Source organism: Nelumbo nucifera, chromosome 3, assembly GCF_055504915.1.
Source record: "Nelumbo nucifera cultivar China Antique chromosome 3, China Antique-T2T, whole genome shotgun sequence".
Taxonomy (NCBI): Eukaryota; Viridiplantae; Streptophyta; class Magnoliopsida; order Proteales; family Nelumbonaceae; genus Nelumbo; species Nelumbo nucifera.
Window position 1 is genome coordinate 104,536,941 of NC_142651.1, and position 14,500 is coordinate 104,551,440.

Sequence of the window (14,500 nt, forward strand, 5' to 3'; positions counted from 1 at the left end):
CCTTTCCCTACTTTTTCCCTCAAACCAAACACAACCTTAATGAAAAACTAATTTGGTTTAGTTTAAATCAATCTCTAAGCTGAGCACTAGTACTCCAATATAGCTTGGCTCGTAAAGCTTACATACCTACCAAGCTTATACAATAACAAATAATTATTTATGTGCAATTGTTTACATAAATACTCATTTCTGAGTTTAGTTTGAACATATGAGCTTTTGAATTGAGTCAAATTCAAGTTCCTACTTCTACTTGAATTGAACCCAAAAGGAAATTTCGAGCCTCATGCTTTTTTTGTTGAACCAAGTTCAACTAATTAGATTTTTGGTTCATCTCAACGCAAATGCACCCTTACTCTACTTTCAATACTATAGGTCCTTAAAATCTGATGCAATGCACATCTTACAAATGTGAAAAAGATGATCATACTAGAGGATCTTTGCCCTAGTTTGTTGAAAAGCTTGATTTAGCTCGGTCTAAACCGAGCTTCGAGCCCAATATAGGCTCTTTTGCTAATCAAGTCGAGTTCGAGCCTAATAAAGCTTGGCTCGTGAGACAAGTCAAGCTTTTACATAGTATATATATTATACATATAAAAAATAATAAATGTAAAAATATTATACATATAGAAAATAATATATATATATATATATATATATGTATATAAAATAAAAAGCGTTATATATAATATTTTTTTTATTTAATAATAAAAACTAGTTTTTATCATTCTTAATTTTGTATATGTTGAAAAAAATAACTTCTTTATATGTATAATTTATTATCTTTATAAAATATTTGGCTTTCAGTCAAGCTCGAGTCGAGCCGAGCTTGAGATTATAAGCTTTTAACTCAAGCCGAACTCGAGCTCAAGTCTCTAGCTTGAGCCTCATAATTTATTGGTGATCCGAGCTTGAATAGTTAGATATTCGGCTCAACTTGGCTTGAATCCACCCATATGCTTGAAAATTTAAATGAAGGTTCATTGGTTCAATATTAGAAATACATAATACCAAAAAACTTGTAACCAATTAACCATTATCATAAAAATGGTAACTAGTCGGGTAGTATCCCTTCAAGTAAATTGCTAAAACCTCCCATAAAGTTTTGCTAATTTCAATGACCTCCCCTGAACTTTTTGACATAGTTGCAAGTTGTTAGAATCAATGTTTTAAAAATCGGCATAAAACTGGAACATTTTGGCCACCGATTTTTGAGTCAACGGTTTGACCATTTCGGTTCAAACGGATAACCTATTTTGACAAAAATAATAATGAAAATAAAAACAACAAAAAAGCATTCGGGTTGATCGTTTGATCACCTAGGTCAACAGGTTGTTGACCAATCCAATGGTTTTTTGCCAGGGGACCGGGTTTGGGGTAAAATGAAACTGATTGCTTGGACGGTTCCTTAGCCGAACGGTTTGACCATCCGAGTCAATGAAGGTTCGAAAACATTGGTTAGAATCCTCTAACAATGGGTATGAAATTGTCTAAACTACCCATACAGTTACTTTTGGCCAAAATGTTTATTTTCCAAATTTTTTCTTAGTATCAATCACTACCCCAAGCGTCTCTAATCTCTTTTATGAAATTGATTTATTTTAAAAAATTTCCTTCATATCAATCGCTCAAGGGTAAAACTATAACTTTTAAACTCTTTTTTTTTTGTTATTCATAAAGTTTATAATGTATTTTTTTCTATAGAAATCAACCTTAATTGTAACTGCATAGATATTATGGACATTTTTTGTGCCTCTTATTAGAGGATTTTAAGAGAGGATCCACTTGCAACTATGTAAAAAAGTTCTGCAGAGATAATTACAAAAATTTAATGCCTATCCAATAAAAAAATATTCAAACAAATTTTGCCAAATTCAGATTGAATAGGATGATCGAACCTATAAACCAACCAAACCATTTTTTTTTGCCGTTTACTCTTTATCCACATTGTATGAAAAAACTTTTGGCTATTTGTAAAATACAGCCTTCGCTATTTTGGAACCTACTGTGAATGACATCTCATTGGGTAAAATAATATTTACACATCATATATATATATATATAAGGGAAGCAGATGTGGCTGCTTGTGGTGCTAGTAAGAAGCATCTAAACGTGCGGAACTCACAGATGTATGGGTGTATTGTTTCTGTGTATTAAGTTTTCTGCGTTGTTTCTGTGACACGTGTTAATGGATTGGTGATTCGAATCCTGTGCTTGCATGGATCGGTGTTGGTATTAAAGAATCATGTGCTTTCTGAGCACATTTAATGTCCCCTTGTGTCGGACCCGGTTGGTGATGGATTGGTGCATAATGGATTTGAATCCTATACTCAAGCAGCAATGGATTGGCAACGGTTAAAGAAGCTCATTTAGTGTGCCTTCTGAGACTCGACTACTCAAACAGCAGTTAAAGAAGCGCATTTAATGTGCTCAGAAAAGTGGCTACTCGGCTGAAGAATCGCTATTAATGTGCCTTCTGAGACTCGGCTACTCAAGCAGCGGTTAAAGAAGCGCATTTAATTTGCTTAGAAAAGTGGCTACTCAGCTGAAGATAGGATGGTGGTTTTTAATGGTGGTTAAAGAAAAGTGGTATTAAAGACGTTTTTAATGGCAGAGCCTTCTAAGAACATTTAATGTGTCTTCAAAGCACAATCCATTCACATCTTCTCAATGACGGTTTTTAACATCATCGTCTCAGACTCGGCTGAAGACAGACAACTATTTCTTTTCGATCAACATGGAAAGAAGGCGGTTGTTACTACAAAGAACATCATCGTTATGCACATCACTCGGGATTCCGATCTTCCAAATGGGAAGAAGGTGACTCTGCCTTACTTTGCACCATCATCGTTCTATCTCTGCACTAGCACTGCACATCATCAATCTCTCTAACTCGGGATTCCGATCTGGTTGTACTTTGCCTTATCAAATCAAAATTCTCTTAGTGGACTTCTTTCCAGTGGAGTCTAAAGGCGAAGGCGCGAAGCTTTTCATTTGCAGATGGAGGCGGATGCATCAACTCCTCACCCAACCCGCCAACTCCCAACTACAAGAGTGACAGAACTTCAAATTTCTTGAGCGGCTGTGTTTTACACTCATGACATGGAGGCCCCACCCCACCTCATGCTATATATCTTTGGGTGTCTTCTGCCTAGCATTCTCTTATTTTGCATCATCCTTCTACTTTAATTCGTTGCATCCACCAGGTAATTGATTCTTTATCTTCTTCTCACTGTTTTTCTTCTTGTTTTCAGCTTCTAACCATTAACTCCAAGGTCTTCTTTCTATCCCCAAAGAGGTTAGGTTATTCTTTAGTATTATTTCTCTTGTTTTCTTTCTTAATGTGCCATTGTTGTAATCAGAGTTTTCATATTTTTTTATCACTATTTTTTTGGCGAGTCTTTTTTTTATCACTAATTACTTTTATATCATTGATACTGATATTCATCATTACACTACCAAGTTAGGGATTTTGAATTGCTATTTTACTTCTTATTGTGTCTTTTATATACATTGAAATCTTGCTTGATCCCTATCATTTGGTGCAACTTCTTTAGAGACTTAGCAGGCCTAAGCCTAATTCTGAAGATCTAGTTAAGCTACTTGAGAAGAAAACATAAAACGATTGTATTATTAGGGCTTTCCAAAAGAGAAATTGACTATGGTAAAAACGGTTGTAACCTAACCTTATAGAGTTCTTTATTCATCCCTTCGTGCTCATACTTTAAAACCCTTCATGCTTTATTCATCCCTTCTGGAGTTCTTGAACCACTTTCATGTTTTCCTTGAAGCAGGATTAATCTGTTAATTTTTTGTATACATGCTTTTGATGAGATACTCATGTCTCTTTCTTGAACCACTTTCATGTTATCTAATGCCTTTATCAAGCTAATGTACTAGACTACTAGTCAACAGATACCAAGATGGTTCCTGAGTGGTGCCCTGCCTTGTGGTTTTGTCCTCTAGGATCTCTATTGCTCTTGAATGGACCTACTCATCTACCCCAATGAGCCTGTCTTGACTTCAATGAATAATTCTATCTGTATTTGCTACGCAGTGCAAGATATGAATATCTAGGATCAAGATAGGAGATGTGAATCTAGACCGTGAGTCAGCGGGTAGGATTATGGCAAATGTGTGCTTTCAATGCTATAGGAGACAATGAAGCTTCATAGAACAAATGTGTGTCTTCAATGCTATAAGCCTCCTTCTATGATGTAATCTTAGTACACATTTTTTGTAGATATGGATTGCTAGGATGACATTGTTTTCCCTATTTGTTTTAAAAGTGTCCTGAGAGGTTTGCTTCGATTCCTCGGGATTCCTGAGCCTGTGTACTTGGTGGAAAATGATGAACATGGCTATAACACCAGCCTTGTACTTACTATTCACGATGAGAAATGGACTTTCACTGGGGGGCCCAACCCTACTATTGCAGAAGCCCAACAATTTGCTTGCCAAAATGCTATAAGGAGGCTCAAACAATATTATGCAATACAAATAGAGGATGTGAACTATCTAGGCTGTATGTATTGCTCATACAAATGTGAGTGCCTTGAGGGTCATGTCCGCGAGTTGCTTGCCGAAATTAGGCATATGAGGCAAAAGGTTGCAAATCTTGAAGGCAAAACCAATCTTGCTACTATTCCTATTGGGTTGTAGACTGTTGATGGCCCCCAAGACTCTAGGTCAAGAGTCTCTAGCCATGGGGTCTGATGGCCTCTAATCTATTGGTCCACTATGTGTGTGTGTGTGTTTTTCCTTGGGCCTTTCATCTATTCGCTCCATCTTACATGGTGGCCTTCTTTCTAGCTATGTTTTTTTGGCACTTTTGCTTTATATGTGACATAAACTTAAACTCCGATCTTTGTTAATTTGTTTACTTATCCTTGGCTCACTTTTCCTATATTCATTATAGTTTAGTTCCAAATGCAATTTCCACCTCCATTAAATTTGTGTATGGGATATCACTGTTGATCCTTCAAAGCAATTTCACCCCATTATCGTACTTATATCAACTGTTGACTAGGCAACAGAAAGTCGTAGGTTGCTAGCTGAAATGGAGGAACTATTAGAAAATCTATATACCGGAATCAACTCTTCAACAACTCCCCTTTCATAAATAACAAACTAACTTCAAAATGATTTTTACACATGCAGATTTTCTTCTAAGCTCATCTATGCAATTCAACAAGCCTTTAAACCGAAGTACAAGCTCATCTTTACCATAGTTACCATAGTCAGTTTCCCTTTCCCTTAATTCCCTTTGTACTCTTCTCTGTTCAATTTTTTCTTTGTTATTTTTCCATATTAATATAATATCCTCTTGCCCTTCTACAGGTACAACCTTGATTATGCAGATCAACCCAATAAACTCAAGGTACTATCACACCAGTCCAAGAATTTTTAGCCCGATTCTTGTAACCATAGAATTATTTTGTTCATTATATATCATATATGAACAATAATCAAACTTGCCCAACAAACACAACCTTCCTTCCATGAAAGAATATTAAAATTCAGTGTGACAACAAATACACTTTGACATTACTGCTCACAATTTACATGGAATCTTCCTTTTCCGGGCATTGGCAAGAACTTGTACATTTGAGAGACTAGCTCATCAAATAAACGGGACAAGAACATTCTTTAAAAACTCCCTCTTTGCTTCAACTCTTACAAATGTATTAGCTTTCACTGAAGCATTGTCACCTTCATGATAATACATTTGTAACTGTTAAGCACATTACAACATCTTTTTGAACTTTAGAACTATTGCTTTATTTTTTTCCTTTCTGGCTTATGTATCACACCTTATACTACTTTTTCTATCCTTGCTTATTCATCTAGTTACAGACTTATAATTTATTTATTAATTTCTTCATTTTTAATTTTTTTCTTTCGAATTTATCATCATGTTTTCTCCTCTAGAAGGGCCCTTGCTAATAATCTTTTAATTGAAAAGACAAATAAAGACCTAAATTAGTTAAAGTATCTTGTACTGGACTACTAGAGGCTCCCAAAACAGTCCAGATCTCGTACCCACCGTGAATTGCTGCCTGACGTCGCCAGGTTGAATTGTGAAATGTGAAAATGCAATTCACGGAGGCTAGTGTGGGTAGATAATCTGGGTTCCCAACCAACGACCAGTTTTTATTTTTGGGCACGTGATATCCTAAGTTGTTAAGTGGTTACATTGCAATATTGCATGCACAAAATTACTTAGACATGTGGTTCGTCCACGAATACATTATTATCAAAAGATCAGTTCAGCGCCCAACACAGCAAAGAATTCCTTTCGATCCTCACCGCGTCCGCAACAGGAGAATATATGCTACGCGTTTGACCTTACTACACAAACTCCGTGTAGTGGACTGGGCATTGATTGGATGGAAGTGGAACCCACCAAACCTTAGATATTTTCACGTTAGGCTTTGGTGGCCAGGCAGGCAACATCCTTTGCTGGCTTATGGATTGGATTAGGTCAAGTTCTGCTGGGTCAAGACACACGATTCGATCTTCGATGTCGATGCCTATTGCAAAAAACAAAAAATCCCATTTCCGTCATTTCAAATGAATTCGTCTCGTCATGAGTGATGCGGGGGCCAGTGAAGGTAGTAGGGAGCCAGCCCATTAGTCCCAAGCCCATTCTGGAAGCTTTGTGATGAGTCTTACTCGCCACGTAAGATTAAAAAAGATGAGGGTAGACGTCACGAAAGTTCGGGCAGTACACATTGTACTGCTGGACCTCCGCCTTTCTCAACGGGTACAAAAGCACCCCTTCCTCCCCATACCCTACGCCTCAAGTCATTCTTCACCACCAAACTAAAATCACTCTAATCCTTTTCCATTTTCAATTTCTTCTCCTTCTCTTCTATCTTTCCTCTCTCAGAGAACCAATCCCTTCTACAGTCTCCAATTCTCTGCGTACTGATCTCCACTCCTACATAATCAACCTTCCTTTCTTCTTTTACTTACCTTCTACCGTTCCTAAAAATGTGCGGAGGTGCGATCATCGCCGAATTCATCCCTCGCAACAGAAGTCGTCGCGTCACAGCTTCTGATCTCTGGCCCAACTCTCCCTTCGCTAATTTCAACGACGATTTCGAATCCGATTTCCGTCGCTTCAGCGAGGAAGAGAACACCAAGAAACGCGCTTCTCCTTCAGGTGCCTTTCTCTCCCTCCCCCCCCCCCCCCCCCCCCCCCCCCCCCCCCTTCCTCTATTACTGTGTTTATTGTTTATTGTTTTTTAACCTGTGATCTTTATTCAAACAGGTGATAGCTCTGGTGAAAACAACGGCAAGAGAAAGCGAAAGAATCTGTACAGAGGGATCCGACAGCGCCCATGGGGGAAATGGGCCGCCGAGATTCGTGACCCTAGGAAAGGGGTTAGGGTTTGGCTGGGTACTTTCAACACCGCGGAAGAGGCGGCAAGGGCTTACGATAGGGAAGCAAGGAAAATCAGAGGAAAAAAGGCCAAGGTTAATTTTCCCAACGAAGATGATGAATACTCTGCTTCAAATACCCAATTGCCCTCTAATCGGAATCCCCAACCTTCGAATCAGAACTTTTATGGTGGTCTCCCCAAGAATTTGGATTTTGGGTTCCCCGGCAATAATCTGAATCAGGTTGAATCATATCCTGTCAATAATGGGTACTATTGCGTCCCTCCTGCCATGAATCCAAACCCCCTCTTCTTTCATCCTAATGGAGGGGACATGTGTGCTTCTGCGTCTAGATCGGAGGGCACAGATTCGTCCCCGAGCTTTATGGGCAGCGGTCAGGATGGCGGTGATGCCTGTTTTGAACATGTGACGGTGAAGGAGGAGACCCCAGAAACCAAGGGGACGTTGATTGATGACGACGAAGTTCAAAAGCTATCGGAGGAGCTAATGGCGTTTGAATCCTACATGCTGTACCAGATTCCTTGTGACGGTGGTGTGGAGCAGCAGCCCTTCGCAACGTCGAATCCCGTTCAGGATGCCGTCGTGGGTGTGAACTCCATTGATCTATGGAGCTTCGATGATGCCCCTGCTGCCATGAACTAAAACGGGATCTTCTTTACGACTCTTCCCTGAAAACCCTCGGTTAAACTTGTACATAATTTGGGAGAATTTCTTTCTTTGATCTCTGGTGGATCTTCTGATCGGTGCTCGTAGGTCCTTTAGGATTTGCAATTTTTGAATTGTTATTAGATAAATCGAAAGGGGAACGATTTCAAACTTTCATCAACCTTTGTTCATCTCCCAAATTAACTGTATTTTGTTCTGTTAATCTTTACTTTTATGACATAATTGTTGTTTAAGGATTTGTTCTTTGATGAAAAAGAGTCGCAGTTATTAGTTTTCTATACTATAATTCTTTTTTCCCTGAAAAAATAAAATTTCCAGTAAGGAGATGTTTGGATTATTATCCTATTTATGCCTCTGCTAATGTTCATGGTGGTGGACCTAGTGGACGGTAGTGGTATTAGAGAAGGTCCAGGCCCGGGCCCGGGCCCGGTCCAGCCGGCTGAGCCTCTGGAGTGTAAGGCTCAGTTTGGAAGGAGTACAAATACGAGTATGTACAAACTAATGCAAAATGCAAGGTTTTGAACTCTACGTAATTGTATTTGGAGTTTCGGACTCCTTCCAAACCATAGTGACGGTAGGTTTGGAGTTTTTACTTTTTAGTGTGGAGACTGGGTAGGTGTGACTTGTGAGCGATGTTCTGGTTTCTTGATTCGGTCGGTTGGGGTTAGAAATGCAAAATTCTATATCCGCCCCTGGTATTTTTATGTCGCCTGTCGGTCTCAGATAAGGACGCCCACAGCTTTTCCTTTTCTACCTTTTCCAGCATGTTCGTTGCTTTACTTATTCCATTTGCTATCTTAAGTTCTCAACACGTGAGTATGTCGACATTCTTATATTTTTAGTTTTATATCGACTCCCCAGACCCAGTTCGCCTTCGGCCCCACCAAACGATTAAAACAAAAACCATAAAAATGTTTACGGTTTTACGCAGAGGAGGTGAGGGAGGTGTGTAAAGTCTCTTTGAAACAGATATGTTGGATGTTGGTGATCAATCATCATTCATCATCGGAAGGAAAATAGCCCGGCCCTACTATACTCAGGGAGGGTCCAATCCAACCGCAAGGAGACTTTTATAATGGACCCACAGATTTAATCAACGACCTTTAGGAGGGACAAGTGTCATCCGTTAATTGGTTAAGTTTCGTCATCCATGAGGTCCCTCACCAGGTCAGCAAACTCTCTTTATGTGGGAGACCGGATCTGCTCTCACAGAGGACGCCCAAGTGTGAGGAGCAGATCCCATCTCCGTTTATGGAGCATTAGATTAGATCGTCATAGATGCATGACCTTACGAGTATTGACGTCACAACTCACAATCACATCTGTACGTCGATGCCACCTAATCTCTTATCATGGATGATGGATGCATATTGCATTGGTCATATGACTTGTTACTCAGGTTGAGGGAGATGTTACAAAAATACACGGTTGGGATGTGCACCTAATCTCTCATCATGGATGATGGATGCATATTGCATTGATCATATAACTCGTTACTCAGGTTGAGGGAGATGTTACAAAAATATACGGTTGCTGTGAGACGTTTTTTTTGGTACATTTGATGAGGAAAAGGCGATGACGAGGGAGATGGGATTTGCTGTCGCAGAACATGCCTTAGACCAACCTTATTGCACATCTCACGCGTGCATTGAGAACATCTCCTATATCTCCTGTATATGAATGTTATCATCCATGCCAATACGTTCATTAGGAATGGTAAATGCGGCGGAGGCAGGTTTTGCCTGCCTTGTAAGAGAATCTGAATTCAAATATTATGCTCGGTACCTGCCTCGAACTCCGATGGAGCTAAAAATCCTAACCCATCCTCGTCTTGTGGGAATGGGGATTTCCAACTTTATCCCACCCGTCTTTCTTTCTTGTATATTTATTAATTTACTAGTGGAGGCCCATACGGGATGAGGCATCCTTTTGTCTCTCACCCCCATAAGTCAAGATACTCTACTCCATCACCGTCTCGACCCCAATGGCGGAGCGGGTTCAAGACAAAGCACCCATTCCCCATTGGGGGTGGAAAATCCCCAAATTTTCTCCACCCTAAGGCAATTACCTAAAAAAATTAATTTATGGATATTTTATAAGTAGGATTATGAAAATTTGGGGGTATTTTAGGAATTAGATTATGACAATTGGAGATTATTTTATAAATGAAATTATGGGATCCTAGGATTATAAGAATACGAGGAAAACTTAAAGATATTTTAAAAATCAATATAAAATCTACAGAAATTTAACTAATTTACCATAAGGTTCAGGGAATTATATGCAAACCCCATCCCTAATTTGGGGCAAAAATATTTTCCCTGTCCCCACCCTGACTCTATCTCATCCCTATTTAAGATTTGAGAAAATTTGCCCCGTTTAGGGTGGCATAGGGTAGGACCCTAGTTTTACAAGAAAAAATGCCATCCTACAATTTTAGTAATTTTTTATAACTAATTAACTAGTTGTAAATTAAATTACAATATCTTATCATAATTTCCAAAAATTTATTGGAATTGCAATTGATTAGTAGTAATTAATTATTTATAGTAAACAATAAATTAATGTAAATTATTTACTTTTTAAGCCTAAATGATTTAGGCCATGTTTGGGAGTGCTTATTCGAGATAAGTGCTTATTTAAGTGGGGACCATGCCATTAAGCACTTATTAGTGTTTGGGAAGTAAGCCCGAAATAAGGGTTTATAAGGCCTTATTTTTTAAGCCCAAATTTCCAGCTTTTTTTAAGTGCTCATACAACAATGACTATTTCAATTTTTTCTCTCATAATTGTCCCCGGTGCATTTATAGAATGTCAATTATACCCTTTCAATGTTGTTACTTCTAGTAACAATATTGCTACTTCTAGCAACAATATTGTTACTTTTGAAAAAGCACTTTTATGAAAATACTTTTATAAAAGCACTTTTATGAAAACACTTACAAAAGCATTTTTATGAAAACACTTCTACGAAAGCACTTTTATAAAAACACTTCTACGAAAGCACTTTTATAAAAACACTTTTGTGAAAGTACTTTTATAAAAGCACTTTTACAGAAGTACTTTTATTAAAATATTTTTTATAAAAGCACTTTTATTGAAGTATTTTATCAAAGTACTTTTATGAAACTATTTTTATAAAGCACTTATATCAAAGTATGTGTATTATTCACTTTAGAATGGATATTTTGAAAATTTGAAAGAAAATGAAGGACAAAAGAGTCACAAGTGCTTATTGGAGAAAAAGACCGCAAAACGCTCAATATAAATAAGTGCTAACTTTTTAAAATAAGCACTTGAAAAAGTTGGGTGCTAAATACAAATGGGAAAATCTATGATGTGGGAAAGATATGGTATGGGAAGAGTTTTGACCAATCAAAACCCACCCATGAATTTTGATAAATAACACCTGATTGGCTACCACTTTTATGATTCCAATTGACTGGTCAGAAGTTTTTCAGATATCATATCTTTTCCATATCATAGTTGAACCCAATGCAAATAAGTTCTTATTTGAATAAGCACTTATTTTTTACATAAACACTCCCAAACATGGCCTTAATATTAATCAAAGTAAATGTAATTATAGTAAATTGATGTAATTATGGTAAATTACATTATTTTTAATTAAAAGTAAACCTTTTGTTGTTAATTAATGTAAAACCAAGTAAGATTGAAGTCAACCAAGTGGTCTAGATCAATGTGGATAGACTTAATAATTTTTCTAAATTATTTAATAATTATTTATTGAATTAATAATAATGGGGATTGTTATTTAAATAATTATTAAACAATTTCTGATAGATTAATTTCCTAACTTAATTTTCATAAAATTTTTAATAATTATTTAGTTGAATGATAATGGATTATTATTTAAATAGTTTTGGAGAATATTTTTTTCATAGATTAATTTATTAATTACTTATTAAAAATAATTATGGATTATTAGTTAAAGATTTCCTCTAAATGATTTGATAATTGTTATCTATACTTATTGATTTTATAGAAATTAGTAAATTATGCTAATTAGTAATATCTTTTATCAATATATTATTATTGTAAAAACTTAATGAAATTTTATTAAATTACAATGATAAGTGTAAATTATGATAAACATTGAAAATTTGAATATTTATTAATAACCAAAAATTATTAAATAATGGATTTTTTATTAATTTTTGGTAGATTATTAAATTATTTAATATTTTTAAATAATGGATTATTTCTAAAATGATTATTTGATAATTTTTGGTAGAATATTTTTGAGAAATTTTTAATAAATTCCATAAATAATAGATTATTTAAAAATATATTATAATTTAAGAATAGATTATTTAACAATAATGGAAGATGCCATGAATATATAAGAAACATCGAATTCCCTTTATTCCCCTATCTTTGCTTGAAATCACTTCTATAGATATAAATATTGTTTGATTTGGAAAATCAAATCTTAATAAATTATGGCCCTATTTTTATGGGTAAGTGGAGAGAATAGAGGGGAATTGGAGATAGAAGTGGAGGATAAAACATATATTGAACTAGTTAAGGAGAGAAGTTAGGTTGTTATAAAAAGTGAGAGACATAAATTGTGGGGGGAGAGAGAGAACCCAATGGGAAGGGAGCCGAATGAAGAGAGAGAGGGTGTTGAGATGTCAAATTGGGAGTGGTGGGAAGGGGGAGAGGAGAGAGAGCCAAGGAGAATGCTGGGTTGGGACTTGGGATAATGGAGCAAGGAGAAGCAAGGTGATGTATATATATTGTCCCTGCCCCATCCCTGACCCCAGAATTTTGGATTTTTCCTGAACCCCAACCAGTAGTCCGGAAAACCCGCAGGGCAGGGCCCACAGGGACGGGTAAAATTGCCATCTCTAATCCCAATGCACAACTACAATGTTATGAGGATGGTGTGTGGTACGCTCTGTGAGGAGTAGATCCAAACTCGATAGTTTGATGCTTCTCTTTAACTTGATGGTTTAGGTCATGCTCGTAAAAGATAAATCCATACTCAGCCCAAAGCGTGAGAGATCAATATAAGTCCAAATAAAATTCTTCGATTTTATTTCAAATCATGTTTTTAAAACAAAAACAATCCATGTTAAATAACCATATAAAAACACATTCTTTAAATCAGAATTCATGTTAAATAATCATACTCTCGGCCCATACTTTTGTTTTTGTTCTTGATTTTATTTCAAATAACAATTCATGTGTTTAAAATAAAACAAATTTTATAAATACAAAATTATATGAAATAATAGAATATGATATTAAAAATACATTCTTTAAAGTAAAAAATCCAAAAATATGTTTTTGATTTCAGTTTTGAAAACAAGAAACACAAATATAATCAAAAGTCCTTATTTTCTGTCTTTCTAACCAATTGTTTTCAGAACAGATGGTCTGGTATGTTAGTTGTAAGTCGGGGCCGGATTGATTCTGTTCTAAATTTAATGGTGATGTGGTTGTAAGTCAGGCCCAAATTGGAGCAATGATGCGGTGCACTTGATACCACAAACTAGTGTGCACACTCTATGTCTTGGATGAAATGGAGACATGTGAAGAACACTAGACAATCATAAGTAGGGGTGTCAATTGGACTGGATTTGGTCTAATCCGATGCAGTCTAATGTGAGTCTATTATAAATGAACCAGGTCCAAACCAGTCCAAAGAATATTTTGGACCGGTCCAATTGAATGCCTGGACTATCCAATCTGTTTGAATATGTTTTGATTTAGATTGGTTTTAATCCAAACCCGGTTCATTGACATCTATATTCTTATCTTATATCAATGGACCAGATATTGGCTTAATCCAATCCAATCTAATATAAATTTATTATGGATGGACCGGGTCCAATCCAATTTAATAAATATTTTGGACTGAATTGGGTCAATTCAATATGTCTTGTTGGTCCATCCAATTCGTCCAAATTGATTTTGGACTGGACGGGGTCCAATCCAAAACCAGTCCATTGACACCCTTAAGCACAAGCCAATCTCCCTAAACTCCTCACCTGCTCTTAGCAGACCTTATTGCGCACATTTCTAATAGCTCGAGTGGTGACTACCTTAGAAGTTGACATGTATCCCATGAACGAAGAGCATAAGGACGCTCCTACAGCACCTATATAAAGACACACTGCCTCATTTGACATCTCTTCTTCGCTCTCTTCTTCCTAAACTCCTGTAAGCTCATTATGTTCTCTAAGCTCTTCAATTTGTATGTATGGCTAATTCCAACTTGGCCCAGCTGCCCACCTCATCTCTTTTATTGGCTTGGGCATCAGAATGCTCCTCCCTAGAAAATTACGTTGAGGCATATATGACTATTTGTGTGTATACGTCGTCAAATTGTCACAGCCTATCCAGATTCAGTCCTCACAAAATTTGTCCTGACACCATCCTTACAATACTTACAGCCGTGCAT

General features: G+C 36.7%; 1 protein-coding gene across 1 annotated transcript; it reads left to right on the forward strand.

Annotated features, from left to right (window-relative positions):
- Positions 1–6,793: 6,793 nt before the first annotated feature.
- Positions 6,794–8,325, forward strand: LOC104598888 (uncharacterized). The gene is made up of 2 exons (XM_010261165.3): positions 6,794–7,165; positions 7,274–8,325. Exons 1-2 carry the CDS (start codon positions 6,994–6,996, stop codon positions 8,044–8,046), a joined length of 945 nt encoding a protein of 314 aa, XP_010259467.1. The 5' UTR covers positions 6,794–6,993; the 3' UTR covers positions 8,047–8,325.
- Positions 8,326–14,500: the final 6,175 nt, after the last annotated feature.